The 22135-nt window shown below is 40.8% G+C and overlaps 1 protein-coding gene and 1 long non-coding RNA gene across 2 annotated transcripts in view; one reads left to right on the forward strand and one right to left on the reverse strand.

The window, feature by feature from the left end:
* The window catches only part of LOC142872875 (uncharacterized), a 30126-nt gene extending 17874 nt beyond the window's left edge, over positions 1-12252 (forward strand). The window contains exon 3 of the long non-coding RNA XR_012920967.1: positions 11541-12252. This is a non-coding gene — a long non-coding RNA (uncharacterized LOC142872875). The remainder of the gene's footprint in view (positions 1-11540) is intronic.
* A 6113-nt stretch (positions 12253-18365) lies between these two features.
* OR9A2 (olfactory receptor family 9 subfamily A member 2) lies at positions 18366-19755 on the reverse strand. The gene is given in 4 exon segments (XM_076006228.1): positions 18366-18402; positions 19043-19452; positions 19454-19617; positions 19620-19755. Coding segments are annotated over 4 exon segments (747 nt in total).
* Positions 19756-22135: the final 2380 nt, after the last annotated feature.

Consider the following 22135-nt stretch of genomic DNA (forward strand, 5'->3'; position numbering starts at 1 on the left):
AAGCCAAAGGTCTGCAGAGGGAAAAGAAGCATTTCCCAAGGGAAGGAGGTGATAGGTGAACAAAATGATCTCTATTCATTATGATAATGTTTGCTCATCTGACACTACCTACCCAGGAATTCTCTTTAAACCAAAGACAGTGATTATATACTATTCTCAAGTTTTGTCATTTATAATGTTTTATTTTAAACTGATTATAGTTAGATTGAGTTTGATTTCCTGGTCTACTCCATCAATTAACTTATCAGGGTTAGCAAGAATATGCTTCTTTTTAAACATTATTAATTTTATTTAAATCAAATAATACAACTATGTATACAGTAATGTGAACACATTGGCCTGTTGCCCATTCCCCCAAATCCTCAGCCAACTGATATAACAGTTTGGTATGTATCTTTCTAACGCTTTTTCTAATCATATCCTAACACACACAAACACGTAGAAATGTTTTTTTTAAAAAAAAATATGTGATGCTTTGCATGATGTACTGAAGCTTTCTTTGTTATTTATTTTAAAGTAGTCAATTTTATATATCTCTATATAGTATTCCCTCCTTCTATTGAATAGGTACATAGTAAGTATTTCATTGAAGACATTCACGAATATAACAAAATGTGTTTGTTCAGTCCCCTTTCATTGGACATTTAAATTGATTTCAGTTGCATTATTTCAAAGTAAAGGATATGTATGTTTACAACAAGGGCATACATATCCTTGTGCATATATCTCTGTACCCTTGTGTTAGTATACCTAGAAGAACAATTCCTAGAAATGCTGGGTCAAAGAGTATGCCAGCAATATTTTTTATTACTCTATTATGGTTAATCAGTATGCTACCATCTTTTTTAAATCTAACTTGTCCTAGATAAATGACTGCTATAATTCCTTTCATTTCTTTGCTAAAAGGTATTCATTCTTTATATTTTGATTGTGATTTTTGGAGTCATTCCATTGTAAGAGAAGCTGGAAGTTCTTCTGGGCTCTTAAGTATTATGAAATTGTTATGTTGTGTTAGAATAGTTCTCTTCACTCAGTTTTTGCATATCCACTGCAATTTTTTGATATTGATGTATTCATTTGCTGAGTCATTGTGCTCATAGTTTTCTGTGTTCAATAGAGAAAGAAATCTCTGACTAGTTACTCTGGCATCGTTGGTGATGTCATCAGTTAAGCATTTTAAAAATACACTCAAAAATCCCACAGTCTAAAATGTATCATTCTATTTTCCAGAGAGCCTAAGTTTTAGACTTTGAATCATCATAATGTTCTCTATTTTCATTTAAATATTAAGCATGAAATTCAGTTTTAGCAAATTCTATTGAGCATATCTGAATGTATGTCTTCTTGGTCCTTGAAGACCAACATTAGGACATCACCACCACACAGAGATGATCTCAGAGAAGATTTGCCCCTCCACTAAGTGAATGAACTGTCTTAAGTCTTTTCTTTGGATAGCTTGGTGGAGTCGCTTTTTTTATTTCCCTCAACATGCCACTTGTGAGTTACCACACTGCTCCTTGCTTGCAGGAGGCCTTGCCCTTTCTTATCTGCTTTCTATGAGTAAATCATTTTACCAAGCTTAATTGTCTCCAATAAATAAATAATAACTAGATTAAAGGAAGTCTAATAGGCTTCCTTGAGTGAAGTACCTAAACTTTATTTAGTTCATGGACTTTGAAACACCTGTTTTGTCTGCTTGCTGGTTTATTTTGCTGTTTTCTGATTCTTGGCAAAATGTTCTAGAAAGGCTGTATAGTTGAATTTTGGATAAGACATATGTGTGTGTATGTGCGTGTGTTAATCAGGATACTGTTCTGTGGCGAGCAGGCCTATGCAAACCTACCCCCAAAAGCCAAGGAAGCTGAGAGGCCAAAGTAAGAAGCTGTTAAAATCCAGTTACTCAGAAAGAATCGTTTAAAAGGGATTTACGGACAGAAGCTGTGTCTCCGGTAGCAGCAGGAGGAGATGATGGATTCCCATTACCCTCTGGACCCAGGGCTTATATACCGTGGGGAAGGACAATTGTGGGAAGGCAAGAATGCTGTGTCAATCTGCCAAAGGGCAGGATTTATGGTCAAGGTTGTTTTAACTTAAGGACAGAATGTACAGTAACCGTAGAATGAGTACAGTCTTAGAGGCATTCCGGAACAGGGTTTAATCGGAAGTTGACACAGCAGATTAGCATCTAAGATGGAGTTGCTTTATCCTCCACAGATACCTACAGAATTAGGATCAGAGGGTATCCCAAATTCAGACTATCCTCCCCACCCCCAGACAATGCCTTGCTCTGCCACCCGGGATAGAGTGCAGTGGCATCATCACAGCTCACAGCAACCTCAAACTCCTGGGCTCAAGTGATCCTCCTGGCTCAACCTCCCAAGGAGCTGGAACTATAGGTGCATGCCACCATACCAAGCTAATTCTTCCATTTTCTGTAGTGGCTGGTCTCAAACTGGCCTCAAGCAATCCTCCTGCCTCTGCCTCTCAATGTGCTAGGATTATAGGTTTGAGCCACTGCACCCGGACCCCAAGACATTTTATAAAGTGCCAGAATATCCCAGAAAGATATAACCATACTTAATTATTAAAGCATCAAAGCATAATATATTCATAATTTTCAAAATTTTTAAAAATACTTCAAAATATTTTTCTACCTGATTCTCCTCCCCCAAGGCAACCAATGTTGTCAATTTCTTATTTGTCTTTACAGAGGTATTTTAAGCATATGCATCTACAAATGCACGCAAACACATTTTTCCTTTTTGTACATATGGTAGCATATTAAACATATGTCCTACCCCTTGAAGATCATTGTTTATTTATATATGACACCCCTCTTTTTCCTTTTCCTTTTCTAATGACTTCAGATTATTCCACCATATGAATGTGCCATTATTTATTTTACTGTTTTCTCACTGATCAATATTTAAGTTGTTTTAATCTGTTGCTTTACAATCAACGATGTATTTAAGAATCAAATACGTATATTATTTCCCTGTACCAGAATATCTAAACAACAATTCCTAGAAGAATTGCTAGGACAGAGGGTATAAGCATTTGTAACTTTGATAGATATTATGAAATTTCCCTTCATGCAGATTATTTCATTTTATACTACCTATTTTCCCACAGAGTATCATAAAACTTTTTGACATTTGCCAATTTAATAAGTGGAAATGGTACCTTAATGTATTTTTAATTTGCATTGTTCTCCTTACAAGAAAAGATAAGGATATTCACACACATTCTTATCTTTTGCCCATTTTTCTCTTGAGTTTTAATATTCTTTCTTATTGCTTTATAGAAGCTCTTTATACATTAGGTAAATTAACCTTTTGTGATGTGGGTTACAAATATGTTTCCCAGGTTTCATTTATCTATTTGATTCATTTGGGGTGGCATGAATCATAGTGACTTTTTAAAAAATTCTTAATAAGGTCAGATTTTTCAATCTTTTTGTTTATGACCTCCATGTTTTATGTCATACTTAGGTCTTATTTATTTCTATATACATTCTTATTATTTTTTATATTAAATTTCTGGGGGTTCTTTTACATTTAAACTTTTGACCAATATGAAATTTATCCTGATGTAATATATATAGTAATAGAATTAACTTAAATTTTTTTCTACATGGCCATCTAGTTTGTTTCACTATTTATTGAATAACCCATCTTTTTCCAGTGATAGTAGTTGAGTATTTTAACCATAGCTGTATGCTCTGTTTTACAGATATAATTCTTCCTCATTATGCTTCTTTTTCAGCATGTTTTTGGCTATTTTTTGCTTATTTATTTTTTCATATAAAAATTTAATCTACTTGTCTAGTTAAAAAAATCTTGAAGTTTTTTGTTGTGATTGTTTAATGTTTATGCATACACTTGGGAGGAATTGATATCTTTGTATTATTAAGTCTACTGTTCAAGTCTTCTTTTGTGTCTCTCAGGAGCATTTTGTAGTTTTCTTTTCTTCATTCAATTTTACTTTTTCAATGGACAAATAATAATTGTACATATATTCATGGGGTACATGGTGATGTTTCAATATATACAATGTTTCAATACATAAATCAGGTCAGGGAAATTAGCATATCCATTATTGCAGTCATTTATCATTTCTTTGTCTTGGAAATATTCAATATCCTCCTTCTAGCTATTTGAAACTATGTATTATTACTAACTATAGGCATCCTACAGTGGATTAGAACACTAGAATTTATTCCTCCTATCTAGCCGTAGTTTTGTATCCTTTAACAAATCTCTCCCAATATCTTACTTGCCCCTACCCTTCCCAGTTTCCAGTATCCTCTGTTCTGTTATACTTTTTATTTCTATAAGATCTAGTGTTTTTAGTTGCCACATATAAGTGAAAACACATGGTACTTACTTTTCTGTTCCTGGCTTATTTTACTTAACATAATGTCCTCCAGTTCCATCCATAAAGCATTAATGGCAGAATTTCCTCTTTTATATGTCTAAATAATATTCCACTGTGTACATTTTCTTTATACATTCATCCATTCTTGGACACCTAGGTTGATTCAACATCTTGGCTATTGTGAATGTTGCTGCAATAAACATGAGGGTGCATACTGATTTTCTTTCCTTGGATAAATGCCTAGTAGTGGGATTGCTGGATCATATGGTAGTTCTATCTGTATTTTTTTGAGTAACCTTCATACTATTCTCCATAATGACTATACTAGTTTACATTCCCACCAACAGTGAATGAGAGTTCTCTTTTCTCTGTATACTTGCTAGCATTGGTTATTTTTTGGTTTTTTGATGATAGTCATCCTAACTGATATGAGATGATGTCTCATTGTGGTTTTGATTTGCATTTTTCTGATGATTAGTTATGTTGAAAATTTTTCATATATTTGTTGGTAATTTGTATGTCTTCTTTTGAGAAATTTCTGTTCACATCATTAGCCCATTTTTTAATCATATTCTTTGGGGTTTTTGCTGTTGAGATGTTTGAGTTCCTTGTGTATTCTGGATATTAATTCCCTATCAGATGAGTAGTTTGCTAATATTTTCTCCCATTCTGTAAGTTTTCTTTTCACTCTTTTGATTGCTTCTTTTGCTGCAAAGAGCTTTGTAGTTTGACATAATCTCATTTGTTTATTTTGGCTTTAGTAACCTGTGCTTTTGAGGTCTTACAAAATCTTTCCCAGACTAATGTTCTGAATTGTTTCCCCTATGTTTTTTCTAGTATTTTTATAGTTTTGGATCTTATATTTAAATCTTTGATCCATTTTGAGTTAATTGTTATATAGGGCAAGAGATGAGGGTCCAGTTTCTTCTGCATACGGATTTTCAGTTTTTCCAGCACCATTTATTGAAGAGACTGTTTTTTCCCCAGTGAAAAAACACCTTCCTAACACCTTTGTCAAAAATCAGTTGGCTGTAGACACATGGATTAATTTCTGTGTTCTCTATTCTGTTTCATTGGCCTATGTGTCTGTTTTTGTGCCAATACTATGCTGCTATGGTTACTATAGCTTTGTACCATATTTTGAAGTTTGGTACCATGTTTCCCCAAAAATAAGACCTACCCATAAAATAAGCCCTAGAAGGATTTCTAAGCATTTGCACAATATAAGCACTACCCTGAAAATAAGACCTAGTGATGGGCATGGCTACGCAGGGTATCTGCACAACTCATGCATTTCGTCGCAGAGTGGTAAAGAAGATAAGTAGCCCTTCTCATCTGCCCCATCTTGACAGCTACTATCCCATAGGTGACCGGAAAGGTGCGGGCAGCCCTACCAACAAGGTCAGCTTCCCCTGTCAGGTCCCGGCCATCCTGTGCATGCTGCAAGCTGAGGCTTTGAGGGGAAAGTCTCCTCAGTGAAGTGAGGAGCGGGACGCTCCACTCTAGGTATTGCGTGTCCCCAGGGGGAAGAAGGAAAGCTGTGGCTGCCATTTTACTCAGCACTGTGGGCCTCTCTCACCCCCGCCACAAACACCAGGGGACAGGGGAAAAGCTTCAGTAAGCAATCTCCTACTGAGCCCAGAGAGAACATTTCTGCTCCACTGTGCAGATTGGACCCAGTGCTCACTGGATATCTAATAAATAAGCCAGCCCTGCTCATTTAATGAGAGATCTATTGCTCAACATGAGAGACTGGAGCCAATGGTTCTAAAGGAAATAGGGTCGCAAGAAATTCAGGATGGAATTTGGGGTTTGGAGAGTTATGATGATGTTCCAGAAGAAGACAACCTAACTATATTTGAATAAATGTAGATTGTTGTACCGTACTTAAAAAAAAATAACACATCCCCTGAAAATAACCCCTAGGATGTCTTCTTGAGGAAAAATAAATATAAGACCCTGTCTTATTTTCGGAGAAACACGGTATTCGATGCTTGCAGCTTTGTTCTTTTTGCTCAGGATTGCTTTGGCTATTTGTGGTCTTTTGTGGTTCTATACAAATTTTAGAAATTTTTTTCTACTTCTGTGAAGAATGTCATTGATATTTTGATAAGGATTGCATTGAATCTGCAGATTACTTTGAGTAGCATTGTCATTTTAACAATATTAATTCTTCTGATCCAGGAGCATGAATTGTCTTTCCATTCGTTGTATCCTCTTCAATTTCTTTCATCAGTGTTTTGTAGTTTCCCTTGAGAAGTCTTTCTCCTTCTTGGTTACATTTATTCCTAGATATTTTATGGGTTTTCTGTAGCTAGTGTAAATGAAATTGCCTTCTTGATTCTTTTTTCAGCTAGTTCATTGTTTGTGTATAGAAACACTACTGATTTTTGTATAGTGACTTTGTATCTTGCAACATGATCAAATTTGCTCATCAGTTCTAAGAATTTTTTGACAATGTTTAGGTTTTTCTATACATAAGATCATGTCATCTGTAGACAGGAACAATTTGACTTCTTCCTTTCTAATTTGAACACCCTTTGTTTTTATCTCTTGCCCAATTGCTCTGACTAGGACTTACAGTACTATGTTGAATAAGAGTGGTGAGAGTGGGCATCCTTTCTTGTTCCAGTTCTTAGAGGGAAAGCTTTCAGCTTTTCCCCATTCTGTAATGTTAGCTGTGGGTTTGTTATTTATGGCCTATATTAGGTTGAGGTATTTTCCTTCTACACCTAAGTTATTGAGATTTTTTTTTTATCATGAAGGGATGTTGAATTTTATCAAATGCTTTTTCTGCATCTATTGATACATGGTTTTTGTCCTCCATTCTCTTTGCTGTGATGTATGATATTTGTTTATTTGTATATATTGAACATCATTGCATTCTTGGGGTAAGTCCCACTTAATTATGCTGTATTATCTTTTTGATGTGCTGTTGAATTTGGTTTGCTAATATTTTATGTAAATCTTTACTTGTTAAGTTTATTCCTAATAAAGTTGTATTTCTGTGTTGTTGCTTTTGTAACTGAGGCCCTTTCCCTCCATTATATTTTCGCACTAGATTTGTTTTATGTGTGAAGTCTTTTGATTCTGGACATAGATTTTGTACCTAACCACCTTACTGAGTTATCTTACTGTTTTTTGTTTGTTTGTTTGTTTTCTTTTGGTTTATTTTCTTGAATTTTCCAGATATACAAATTATTTGAAACTAACATTAATTTCATCTTCTCCTCCTTTCCCCTATCTTAAACCTGCATGCTTTTCTCTTATCTAATTATATTGGCCTACATGCCAGAAATTTTAATTAATTTCCTTGGCCTTAGAGAGGAAGTACATAAATTTAAGTTGAAGACCTGTCATTTCATAAGACACATAACCTGCGATTATTCATTACAGATTGATCCATCACCTCACCAGGAGCACAGGCAGCTGCTAAACTCTGGGAAGAAGGCCTAGGAGAGACAGAAGTCTAGATAAGGGAAGCCCTGTATGAACTCCAAGGGGGGAGGCAGAAACCGACCCCTTGTCTAACCAACGCCTTGCCTCTAGGGAGAGCAAAGACTGATATTAATGTTGTTGCTGACCTCTTCTGGCAAATATGAAATCAGTCAGAAGCCCGCAGATTTGATTGGTTATTTTCCCCTTTCAGTCTACATGCGGCCAAGAAGTCCCTGGTTTTTCTGGACTGCCTGGCTGAAAAGATTTTTCAGTATCCCAGAGGTTATTTTTTAAAGTCCACATTTTTCTTCAGCCTCTCTACCTCCTTCTTTCCTTCCTTTTCTTTTATAAAATATTCAAATCTTTATCTCCCTTTCCCTTTCTTAGATTTTTGGCTGTTCACGCATCCCTGTATCCATCCACAACTATCTTCCCCAATGAACTATTGCTAAGCTCCAGACTCATACATTCTTGGAATTAGGGCAATTGGGAAGTCACTGATCATCTTGGCAGGAGCAACTTCAATGGTCAGTGAGGAGGAGAATCCGTCTTGCTGTGGGGGAAGAAATGAATGGGAAGTACGGAAGTAATAACAGTGGACGTCTATTTACATTTCAGGAAACTTGTCAAGGAAAGAAAGATAAGATTGGATGGTAACTTACCAGTTAAACAAGGATAAGAAAAGGGCATTCATTCGTTCGTCCATTGTTTAGAGTGTGCAGAGCCCTGCGAATGCAGGGAGCATATCTGACTGGTGGCCCCAGCTGCTGTGCTTTGGGACCAAGTGGATACCATGGAAAGGATGAAACATCTTGAAGGTTCCTGGTCCAATAGGGCTACTTCCTCAGATGAGAAGATCCAAGAGCTGAGATGCTGCGAGTTGAACAATCAATCAGTGCAGGAATTGAAGGGGATCACAAGGCAATGTGAAATGCAGGTGTCCTTACAGGATATCTGTAGATTCCACAAATGCACCCAATGAGAAAGATACCATTTGGAAGCCTGCTTCACAAAGGGCATCGGCAGCTAAGGAAAGAACAAACAGCTCCAGACAAGTAAAAAGACTGCAGCCCTTTTTCCCCTAACCTCCTCTTGCCTGTCCTAATACAAGAAAACCCAGGGCAGACATGGGGGATTGGGGCAAACCAGTAAGGAGGAGTGAAAACACCAAACCATTCCTACTCTCCACCTGCAGGTCTCTAAGTTGCTGGTCAGATACGACCAGGGGCGAAGAAACTCTTTAAATTAGATGCAATATTAATGCTTTCATATAGATGGGAATGCATGGTTTAACAACTGATAATAAGTCTTCACAAATAATATGAAGCAGTTTTTAAGCAAAGTGAGGAAAATGACAAGAACTGCCCTAAATGTCCCAGGGGAAGGCTCAGCCTAATAAAGTGAATGAAAGTGTTGTCAGGGCCTTTAAGGGACCCCTATATCTTATTTCTAGTTCATGTCACACTTCTTTAGGGACAGGGGTCTTCAAGTACCTGGAACTTTTCCAATTTTGTGGACATGAAACTGTGTAAACCCCACAGATTCCTGTATTTTCTAAAGCCACTGACTCTGACAGAGCTCAGAGAATAGATCTCTTCTCTTCTCCAAAAGTATTCCTTGTAATTCTTTTTCCTTTGGATACTGGAAGACTGCCATGTTCATTCTGACTGGCCAATGTTGTGTACATTTAGGGGCACAAAAAGCATATTGTTATATTTAATCTTCACGTATAATTTTAAAACTAGTTAGTTACAATAAATTAATGGTTGCTTGGCAACCAAAGAGCTGAGGTTTTTCAAAGGAAGTAGTCTATTACCGTTCAAATCAGAACAGCAAGATTTGTTGAAATATTCTGAATTCTGTTGAATTCTTTATGATGGAACTAAACCCAGAGAAAAACAAGGGAACACTCATATTTTACAGCTCAGTTAATTTTAGGAGAGTAGAGAGGAAGTAAATTGCATCTCATCTCCTAGCTTGGGTTAGAACTGCCCAATTTAAGAACAAGTACTAATTAGCTGAAAGTAAAGCTCAGCTGTGACTTGGCTAAAAATGGGACCTCTTGCAAAAATGTACTTAAAACTGCACGCGATGGATCTGATTCACTTTGCATGTGAAAACTGGACTCATACTGACAAAACAACATGTGGGAATGGAGTTTGGGAAAATTTTTAAAACTTCAAGGCATTTTGTTAGAGAAATGACCATCTAGCTTGCCTATAATACAACCAGAAATAAAATCCAAACTGACATTTTGGCTCAGACTCCTGATGAGAGTGTCTCTAGCCAACATTAACGTGGTTGGCTAAGGGTCAATCTAATAACCAAGAGAAAGGTCTGGGAATAAGAACAACATTTTTAACAAAAGAAAAGGAAGAAAGATAAATAATTTGGAGCTTTCCAACAGGGTTTTGGGAATGAATATAATCTCTGAAGGATATTTAAGCAATCGTTTTAAAGCCTTCCATTAGCAATGGGTCAAAACTATTCAAATGACTGAATGGTCAATTAACACATTTCATTTTGAAACTCCTTTATGCTTAGCTTTTGACTGAATTTAACATTCTGTTGGAGCAAGCAACGTTATTTTGATTTTGATGTTTTAAGGTAATTAACCTCTTGTTGTGACTTTCTGCCTTAGTTATAAACATAAAACTTCTTATATGTTGGAGACTGAATCATTTTTATGTTAACATTTCCTAACCCCGTGCATGGACCATAGACACTGGGAAGGGAGACAAGACTCCGGAAACAGGGGCTGCCTCAGGAGAGCATACTGGAAGGTTAGGAAGGAGATTGCTTTTCACCTGCTCTTTTTGGTTTTTTTTTCACTTGCTCTTACCCTTTTGTACTTTTTGAACTTCATGCAGTATGAATTTATTAATAATTCAACAAATGAATACAACTTAAATTTTAGAATTAAATTTTAAATGCACGTGGTTCAAGGAAAAGCAGCGGTGATGTGGTAGAAAGAACAGAATCTGGCATCACAGACCTGAATTCGAATCCCATCTTGGCCTTTGAGTACTTAGGAGAACTTGGGCAAGTTCTTCGACATCTCTGAATCCTGTCTTCCTATTCTTAACATGGGACCGAATATTTAATATACTTGGTGAAGATGGGCAGGTATAATGAAATTTCTGACAGAGAGACCTATTTCGTGGTATGTACTCCACAGACTGTGGTCATATATTATCAGCAGCACTCAGTGTATTCAGTAAAAACAGTTTAATGTGTGGCGCCTGCAACCCCCACAGAGACAACACACGTGTTCATGATGTCCCAGTTCAACACTGACTGGAGAACGCGGCTTTCCTAGACGCGACCGCCAGGTTGAGGGTTCTAACCCCGGCTCCTCAGCTCTTCTGGAAGCAATCAAGATAGTGCCGAATCCCCTTCGGTTATCATTCTTCTTAAGACCACAGTTCCATTTAGCTGTTAAAAATTAGCTAAATGGCGTTTTCCTATGCATGGAAATAAACTCTGCTACTGTGCTCAGTAAGGCAGGCTCTGTTCGTGGATCTCCCTTAATTTTTGAAAATTCAATTTGCTTCAGAAATGTCCCCTATTTTTGTTTCCAGTTTTCAAAAAAAAAAAAAAAGTCCTGCAAATTTTCTAACTTTTTTTTCTCCTTTACTCCTCCCTGCCCTCCGCCCCCGCCTCCGGGAAGGAGCATGCGCTGTGGATCGCTCGTTGTCTGCTGACGTCATCGCCGGAACACGCAGCACCGCGGGCAGCCCGCGAGCGCCTAGCTACCAGCGCTGCATTACTCGGAGCGGCCACTAGGTGGGGGTGGAGACACGCCTCTGAGAAGGCACACGGCTGCGCGTCGTGGCACCCTGGTCTCTTTAGGTTCTTACTTTTGCAGGGTAGGCGGTAACAATAATTGTCTATTAACGTTAATTAACTGGGAACAATGAGATAAATATAATGACAGCAGAAACCATATCAAGCAAAAATCTTTTCATATAACCTCTGCCCCCTGTAGTTAGCCTCGTCTAAGGAAAAGGGAGGCTTCCTCTCGTGTAGACTCTATAGTCTAACAAACATCAGAGGCTCATTTCTCCTTCACCTCCTTCCTCCCGCAGTGTGTTCCTCTGTGCACCTCCTCTTCATACGTCCGCCTAAAGTGCACAGGGCCTCTTTGCACACCGTGAAGATCCTTGGGATGTGTATTTTGTGCATGCTTTTGGTCTGGGCTTATTCACCACCTGGGCTAATATGATGCAGAACGTGGCAGGCTGGGAGAGGCAGCATGCAACGGCTACAAAACGACTTCAGTTGCAGGACTCCCTTTTAAACCCGAACGAATTCAGAGAATCTGCCACTTGACAGTGAAAATTATAAAATGGATCTTTTTAATACCTTTTATTGAGAAAGCTCAGACAATACAAAACTGCAAAATAGGCAATATTTTTCAGTGGGTGGCTATTTCATTCATCAGAGCATCAATTACACACATGTAAACACAGCCCGTATTGTTTAGTTGGCGTGTTGGCACTGCTTGGTGTGCACACATTTGCTAGCGCCTCGCCGTTCACAATGGCTGGGAAGCACCCGGGTGGTGTTTTGACATCAGCCAAACCCATGTTGAAATATAATTTCCAGCAATTTCAAGATGTGCCTTAACCTCTGTGGGCCTCATGCTCTTCACCTGTAAAATGGAGATAATAATATTCTCTTGCAAGGTGATTAGGGGTATCAGCAATAACTTTTATGCACTGCTGGGCATGTGATGTCAGCAATAGTGGTCGTTATTGCTAAAAGCTAAGTGTCGCTACTAAGTAGCTTTGCTGTGTCTGGTATTTAGACACACTCACATCCTTTCCTAGTGGACCCCAGCTTTTCTGTCCTATTTTCAGCCAGCTGAAGGAGTGTCCCCTGGATTTTGCATGCGTAAAGCAATTCCCCCAGGATCCTGCAGTCCCCGCTGGGGCCTGGTTCTCCAGTCTCGCCTCCTCAAGTGTATCTCCCTCTGCTTCCTCAAGTCATCCCAGGTTCTGTTCTAAATAGAATCATCTTTTTTAGTATCAAGACCTTCCTTCTTTACTCGGTCTCCATGTCTCCTTTCATCTGTCTCCTTCCCTCTACATGTTCCATGGTCTGAAGTTATACTGATAGCTGTTCACCATCCAATCTCTCCAGTTTCCTATTCAAATTTACACCAGCACATCAGACATGTATTTTAATTCGTGGGAAAGAATTATAAATAAAACCCACATATAAATAAGAGACTGGCCAATTTATATTATTAGACACAGTCAACCTTCTCTAATTTTCTTCTTCTTTTTTAATCTCAACACTTTAAACACGTTCATCCTGCATGCTGACTTCTTTCCATGTGTATAGGTGTATAATCCATCTCGTAACACAGGGTGCTCTGCCCAGGTAGCTCGCACTCTATCTCCCTCCTTCACACACAATATCCTGGAAGCACCGCTCACCGTCTACACCACCGCCCTCTCTCGAGAGGCCCCCACATCACTGCAGCAACATGTTTGGTCTGGGCCCCACGTGGCTTGGGCCTCAAGCTTCCTGCTTAGAAAACAACAGGTCTGGGCACACGGAGAGAGAAGCAGAGCAACGTGGACAGGCATGGACAGGTAGGCGTCCATCTCTGCACAGGCTCCTGCCCGTCTCCAGTCTCATTTCCCCTGTGTCTGGCCTGCCCAGGCCTGGCGGGGGGTGGGGGCCATCTTACATTGTGTCCACAGTCCTGTTTATAGATCCATCAACATACCGTGTTTCCCCGAAAATAAGACCTACTCATAAAATAAGCCCTAGCAGGATTTCTAAGCATTTGTGCAATAGAAGCCCTACCCCGAAAATAAGACCTAGTGACGGGCGTGGCCACGCAGCGTATCTGCACAACCCATGCGTTTCGTGGAGGAGCGGTAAAGATGAACAGCCCTTCTCATCTGCCCCATGAGAGCTCTACTGCTCGACATGAGAGACTGGGGCCAGTGGTTCTAAAGGAAGTAGAGTCGCAAGAAATTCAGGATGGAATTCGGGGTTTGGAGAGTTATGATGATGTTCCAGAAGAAGACGACTTAACTATATTTTTGAATAAATGTGGATTGTTGTATCGTACTTAAAAAAAAAAATCCCCTGAAAATAAGCCCTAGGGTGTCTTCTTGAGGAAAAATAAATATATAGGACCCTGTCTTATTTTTGGGGAAACACAGTACTCCTTCATCTACAATCGTTCATTTTTTTGTTTTTCCTTTTTCTTTTTTTTTTTTAATGTTTTAGTTACACTTCTGCTCCCTGGAAAATTCTTTTTAGGATTTGACCATGAATCTTTCCTGATTTCAGTGGATTACCTGAGCAGTCTAACCAATTTGCAGTGTTTGCCACGTAAACTCGCCCACTGAACATGTATTTTCTCCTTTTGCGCCTTACCCCACCCCCACCCTTTCCTTCCGTTTTGTCATTCGGCAAATCCAGACTTAATTTCTAGCATGGCCACTAACTAACTGGATGAATGTGGACAATGATTTATGTAAAGGAAAGTGTAAATGATCTTGGATGGCCGTTTAACCTCTGAAACTTATTGAGAACCTGATGTGTACCTATGCCTTTAAATATTGTGTCTTTAACTTTCCCCAACTCCTAATAAGCGGAGCCTACAATGCTCACAGGGGTTGGATGCCTGACCCGAGGTCATACCGCTCAGAACTGGAATGGGATTTAAGCCTAAGTTCTTGTTCATGTTCTTCCACTAATCATTTTCCAATGACGAGATGAAATTCAGGGGAAAAAAATTCTGGGCCTCTGGGAAAGCTACTCTTCTGCACTTATAACTTCTCTTCATTTTCTGCTCAAATGCTGAAGTGTTCCGGGAGGCTTCAGGAAGGCAGCTCATCCGTGAGAGAGAAATAAACTACTCTGGCAGAAGCCAGTTACCTTCTGCAATCCCAACTCCTGAGGGGAACGTTCCTTGCTTGTAAGATAAGCTTCCTGGATGTTCTCGTGGTTGATTTAGCACCAGCTGGGTCTTCTAGGAAATGTCTGTGTAACATGACTAGAAATGCATGCCAAGAGATTACCCCTGAGGGAAACCAAGTCCCAGTTGACAGTGGGCACGAGACCCAGGGGAGCCCCAATTTCTGCCTGACAACCCTCGAGTTCCCTCAAACATGAATCAAACCATGATTCTGAGAAGCTGTCCTTCATCCCCATCCCCTGCCTGAGTGGACAGTCCCCCTCTGTGCTGCCATACCCCCCCCAGCGAGCACCCTGTTGGGGCCCTCATGTCACCATGGTGCTCACTGCCTTGTCCCGCTCAGCTCCCCTGGACTGAGCTCTTTGGTGGGTGAGTCTGGGCTTCACCTCTGCCTCCTCAGGGCCGGCACGGGGCCTGGTGCAGGATGGGAGTGCGTTTAGTGTGTGCGTGAGAGAGAGGAAAAGAGAGAACAGGAGATGGAGGGGAAAGGAGAGAAAAATGGGAGGGGTGGAAGCAAAGGGGAGAAGAGAAGAAAGAAAGGAAGAAAAGGGGGAAAGGGAGAAGAAAACAGAAGAGAAAATAGAGAGAAAGTGAAAACAGGGGGTCCAGGGGAGCCACTATGGGATGGACCTAGATCAGCACTCCATAGCCACCTGACTCCTGTAGGTTCCTCCAGTAAGGGGCCACGGAGGGGGCTTCGTGTCCCTGGGTGTTAGGTGTCGCTCGCACACTACTGTATCCCACAGCCCTCAAAATACCTGGATATCCACCTTCTCCAGTGATGGCTGCCCCCGGGGATGGTTGTAGGCGTTTTGGAGAAAGACTGGGAGGACCCCTACTAGATACACTTGTCATGGGGTCACAGGGTCCTACTTCTGGTGCCTCAGGTTCCTTTTCCTCTGATGGATTCCAGGTCTTAGAACTGGCTCCAATCTGGAGGCTGGACAGAGGATCATGACTTTCCACTGGGATGACTGCCCTTAGCCATCTTCTCGTTCATTCTTGATCTCTTTTGGTTACATATATTAAGCAGAACCCTTGTTGGTTGCCCGTAGACCTTGCCCCGTGAACACCATTTTCCGTTAGCCATCTCCAGAGACCCGAGCAATTCAGACTCCCCCTGCCTGCCATGCCTACCTTTCTGCCTAATAGGGCGAGTGTTTACACCTGGCATCTGGTAGTTAAGCGCTGCCACCTGGCCTCTACTAGTCTAGTTACCTGTGTCCCCTTGCTACTAGGGAGCTCAGTTCTGGAACAGCAAAACTGACACAAGCCACCTCAGCTGATATTTCCTTTAACAGTACATTTCATTTTTTTAATCACCTTATTAGGCAAATGTCCTACAGGCTTCCTTTGGAATGTGATCGGCTTTTCAGTCTAACATAGGAGACCCACTACAAGCATCTCTACTTTTCTAAGCCTTTGATCCCTTCGTAATCTTTCAAGGCAGTTTTTGGCATCTCTACTTAATTTAATGGAAGCATGTTACTTTTTCCAAACTTCCATGAGTCAGCGAGTAGCATATATTAGAGTCATTTTCCAGGCTCTTTGCCAAAGCATTGAATCGTGCGTGGTGGAAAGTGGCTCCGTGTCAACAAGCTCTTCCTCATTCGCCTTTAAGTCCAGCCACCCCGGGACCGGGACCCTCGGACCCACCGCAGGTGTGCTCTCCCCATGCTTGCGGGCGTGTGTTGGCCTCTTCTTGACAGAGCTTAGGTGTATGATATTTCCTCTCTGTTAGCAGCCTCAGCCCTTCCCCAGTTTATGTTGATATTTAACCCTATTTATGAATCTGGTAGAAGCAGAAGAGATGGGGGCCGATCCTGAGGAAGACAAGCTTTGTTTTGTGAAGCACCTACCTTATTTGAGCTCTCTGCGTATTCCTAGAGCACTAGAGGGGGCCATGTCTTCCAGCAGGGGAGTGGGGCATTTCTATAGGCCGAAGGAATTCAGAAGAATCTTGATGTTCTACGTTCTCACTGCATTTACTCAGAAATCCTCACACGAGACTTCTGGCTGAAGAAAGAATTAACAAACTTACAGACAGGCCATAGGATATTCACAGTTCATCTTTACTAGGTTTGCTACTGTGACAGTTTGAAAACTCATGTTGAAATGTAGTTGCCATTTTAACAGTGTTGAGAGGTGGGACGTTTAAGAGGTGATTAGGTCAGAGGGCTATGTTCTGATGAATGGATTAGTGGCATTATTGCAGGAGTGGATTTGTTATTGTGAGAGTGGATTTGCTGTTATAGAAAATCAAGGTTGGCCCTCTCTTGCTCTCTCACTCTCACCTTCTCTTGCTCTTCCACCTTCCACCATGGAATGAACTAGCACAAAGGCCCTTACCAGATGTCAGCTCCCTGCTCTTGGACTTCCCAGCCTCCAGAACCAGGAACCAAATAAAATTATTTTCTTTATAAATTACCCAGTCTATGGTATTCTGTTATAGCTATTCAAAATTGGCTACCATTATATAATTATAATTATACTACTATCTAATTATAGACAGCTACTATTTTATTATTTGGATGATGCTATTTTATATACCATCAGAAATGGTTAAGAACTCCTATTTTACAGAATTCATGTCAACATTTAGTATTTTCAGAGTTTCATTTTTTTCCCCAACCTGATGGATGTGATATATAATGGATGGCTAAGCGAATTTCCACAAGTTATTTATTAATAACTTCTCTGAGCCTCTATTTTCTCATCTGTTAAAGGCTCCTTCTGTGGGTTCATGAGCTAGAAGAAATGGCATTCTTTCTGGTGAGAACATAACATTATGAACTGGCCTTGGAGACCAGGACACATTTGTTTAAGCAAAAGGCTCCCCCTTCTCCAGCCAATGTAGTCCCTCCAGCATTCACTGGTTGGCTTGCGGAGCACGGGCTGATTGGATTTAATTCTCCATTCACCACCTAGTCTTATGTCTTCATGCAATGCAAACTACCTAGTCACACACGGTGGTTTTGCCTGTCCTTACCAGGCAACGAGCACCCTCCCACAGTACTGTTTGGAACCCTAAGGAAACCCATCGCCCACTGCCGGGCAGCTCAATTTCCTTTCCCACTTTAGGGCTGACAGAATCTGCTGATTGTAATCATTTAGGTAAAACTCTCCTATTAAAGACTTTCCTTGACCACTGTGTGAAATTCCCACAATTACACTGCCAAACAGCCAAGCCGATGGAATTGTTAGGGAGCTGGGAGTCAAAAAGGTAGCCTTCCATTTTTTTTTTTTAATGAGAAAGGGTACTTAGATTTGGATTTGAAAGAGAATGAAAAGGCATTATAAAGTTTGAAGTCTGTATCTGGTGCACTCTGAACAGAAATTGTTGTTTTAAGCAGCTGTAAAACACAAGATGTTCTCACCAGAATTAGTCATTTAAATTCTTATTTGTTCCTTTCTCTATACCCACCACAGAGAGGAGCAATTAAAAGAATACTCTGAAGTTTAGCAAAAGGAACTTTCCTCTCATTCCTATCCTCGAATATTTTTGTCTTCTTTATATCACAAATATTTTTGAAATGAGAAGCATTTCAATCCCCATATCCCAGCTCTAGATTGGTTCTCTGGCAAAATATAAACAAAACTACACTTACTTTTCAATAGCAAAGAGGCCAGGATGATATGACCTACAACCAGAGGGAAAAAGATGTTTGAAATGCATATGGCTATCTTGCCAAGAAACTGCACAAAAATATAGGAAAAGACCAAGCAGCAGTCGATGAAGGACCCAAGTGGGCATCTCTACCTTTGCACTCTGATGTTGGTGCCTCTTCACTGGACCTTCCTTCTCCCTTCTTCTTCCCCTAGGAAATACATTTTCAGAGATACATTATATGAAAGTTAATTGGGCAAATAAATCTCTTACAAAAATGTACATGTTTCCTTTCTTTAATTCTTCTCAGGTCATAAGATTATGCTTTTTTAGGTTCAATAGTGGAAACGTGCAGAAACTAACTCCATGAGATTCTACTGGGCAGAGAATGGACTTTATTTTCACCTGACTTATCTATTCCATGGAGTGACTGGGATTTGTACACACTATTTGACTGTTATAATGATGACAATGGAAGGCTGGAGCTAGAACTGTCTAGGTTAGTGAATAATCCACAGTGAGGACCATACTACCTGAGACTGACCTCAAGAAAAGCTAGTCTTTGACGAGTTTGCAAACAGCCTTTCTCTCCATCTTGAAGGACCTCTTTGACTTTGTCATTCCAGATAATAAAGATGAAAGGGTTTGGGAAAGGGGTTAGCACAGAAACCAACAGGGAAACTGTCTTATTGTACTCAGCTGCCTGTGTTTGCTCGGGTTTCATGCAGAGGAAAAAGCAGCTGCTATACCTGATCCTGACACAGGTGAAGTGGGAGGCACAGGTGGAAAACCCTTTCCTCTGGCCAGAGGCTGAGGGGATCTTGAGGATGGTGGAAATGATGTAGGTGTAGGAGACAATTGTAGGGATCAAAGAACCAATGATAATAAAAACAGCCATTAAAAATAGAATAAACTCTATGAAATGAGTGTCATCACAGGATAGCTTTAGCAATTGCCCTCGGTCACAGTAAAAATGATCTAACAGATCTGATTTGCAGAATGTAAGCTGAAAGGTGGCATAGACAGGCTGTATTTCAAAAAGGAACCCAAATACCTATGACACAACTACCACAAAGTTGCAGGTGCGGCTGGCTGTTCATAATGATGTTGTACCTCAAAGGGTTGCACACAGCCACATAACGGTCCACAGCCATAGCTCCAAGTAATGCAAACTCTGTGGTCCCCACAGCCAGGTACAGGAAGAGCTGGGCAGCACATGCAGTCAAAGACATTGTCTGCACCCCAGGAGCAGCAATTCTCAAAGCATCACAGGGACAATTGTGGTGGTGACCAGGATCTCCAGGACAGAGAGGTGGCCGAGGAAGAAGTACATGTTTATTGTCTGTTTATCAGCACAGACAATCATAATGATGACTGTGGTTCACATTAATGTCACTAAACAGAAGAAGAATACAGCAAAAAAGAATTGCTGTAGCTCTGGGGACCCAGAGAAGCCGAGAAGGCAGAATTCAGTGGCACTAGAGTGATTGTCATTTAATCTTAGCTTCTGTTTCTTGTGAAATCTGAGATCAAAAGAGAGGTAGCATTGCTCCACATGGTCCTGCTCTCCAGAGAGAGAAGGAAGAAAAATTAGGATGGGGAACTATTTCCAACCTGATAATCAGGTGACAGGCCCTTGCTACTGTGCTCTGCACGTAGCCAGAGGTAAATGTTGTCACCCAAGCCTACAAGTAAGACTGCCACTTTACTGTGGAGCTAGCTCCCTGGAATGGGTGAAGACGCCAGCTTCTTTACTGGTGTAAGGAAACCACTGAGTTTGTCTTCTCCCAGAGGAAAGAGGCCAAGACCTTTATAATAGGCCAGCTTTGAAGCTGAATCGATCAGGCACCTCCAGTTTTGGGATTGTCCTACTTTCTCTTGGGTTAACTGCACCAGGTGACATAAAGGCATTTCCTATGATGTTCAAAGGATGGAACTTTGAACCTGAGCTCTTATCTGTAAAGGTGGTCCATAGACCCACCTTGGGGCCAGCAGAAAAGATGCAGGGGGACTAAAACCAGTGTTCTTGCTGCTCCCAAATTCTGAAACCTCCATTTTACAGAGTGGAAAGATCTCCAAATGAGAGCTCTGGAGCTTGGGATAATTTCCCAGAGCAGATCCTTCCTTCTTTAATTCATTTTCTTTGCAAAGTTCTGGGAGGAAGAAAAGACGGTAGCTGGCACAGACAGGAATAGATCTGAGGCCATCGGCTGCTCAGGGTGCCGGGCTCTCTGCTTCTTACTTTATTCATCCCGTCGCTCAACTGTCACCTCTTCAAAGGATTCTTTCTGATCACCCCACCCAAAACGGAACTTCAGCTTTCTTCATAGCACTTGTTATTAGCTGACATTATATGTCTAATTGTTCAGTTCATTCTCTCATTTAACATTACACTAATGTAGTCATGAACAGAACAAACACAAATGCCTGCCCTGTGGAGCTTAAATCTTGGGAGGGAGTGGGGCTAGATCATACACAAGCATGTACATAAAATATATGAGATGTTGGCTTATTGTTTGGGCCACAGGGGGAAAAAATAAAGCAAGGAAGTGGGGGTGGAGATGTAATTTTATTCATATATTATTCACCTATGACATTCCATAAGGGCAAGAACAGGTCTTCTTCTACCCTGTATTCCAAGACTGGAATATAAAACTGATACATATAAAATATTCTTGGGCCAAATAAATAGTGCTGAAAATTTGGGGGAGATGATGGATGGATAGATGGATGGATGATGATATATGATTAAATAATACTTGTCCTCACCAGGGCTAATTAGGCAATGTCCCTTCAGTGAGACTCTACTTGGTTTTCTTTCCTGCACCACATTACAACTCTCTCTTCTACCCTTCCCCTCCTGAGGCAGCCCTCTCCATATCTCTGCAGCTGTTTAACTGTTGGACAAGCTGTCCTCGAAGGGCAGAATTGGTGCAAGAGCTCCGGGGTCTGCTTCCCTCAACATCTGGATAATGAGCACTAAATGAAGAAAAATGAGAGAAGGCCCCTGACTGATGTCAGAGAGCCGTGTGTGTGCAGCAGCGGGTCAGAGAAGAGCTGAAAGCGCTCTCTGCACACAATGTGCTGCTTCAGGATCTAGAAGGCAGGCAGGCCCAGAACCTCCTGTCCTGATGCTCTTTTACTCTCTTTTCCATAAAGAAAAGCCCCTGAGAAGACACTCGCCTCTATGGAAAGGCTTCACCACCACTTCCAATGTTCTCTCAGGCGCCCCTGAGGCCAACTCCAGCAGGGCCAGTGCTAAGCCATGCACAGGGGCCGGAGCGAGTGGCTGCTGACCCCGTTCATGGTGAAGGAGGAAATTATCCTCACAGAGGAGCTTAGGGAAAAGTTCAGAAACAGTGGTGTTGTGCAGAGTTGAGAGTCTTTCCCTCTCTCTTCTTCTCTCCCACTTCTCTCCTTCCCAAGGGGACTTAGTCACTGAGGTACCTCTTTTAATTAGCCCAGAGCTGAGGAGTCCCCAAGCAATCAGTATGGGGAGAACAGAACAAACTTTTAGTTAGTTCCATTTTTGGCCAATTAAGTTTTAGAACTTTTGAAAGTTTTTGTTTAGTGGGAAAATGTGAAATCTTAACCTATCAGGGACTTCTTAGTATCAGGGCTGCCTTCCCCAAAAGCCCCAAGTCTAGGTTTCCAGAAGATGTCTTGGACTCTAAGCAGTTCACCCCCTCTCCCTTCTCTTAGTTATTTGGAGCCAAAACCACCCCCATCCCCCAACAGGAGACACCCCAATTGGCCTCTAAAACATG

Source organism: Microcebus murinus, chromosome 9, assembly GCF_040939455.1.
Source record: "Microcebus murinus isolate Inina chromosome 9, M.murinus_Inina_mat1.0, whole genome shotgun sequence".
In the NCBI taxonomy this organism is placed as follows: Eukaryota; Metazoa; Chordata; class Mammalia; order Primates; family Cheirogaleidae; genus Microcebus; species Microcebus murinus.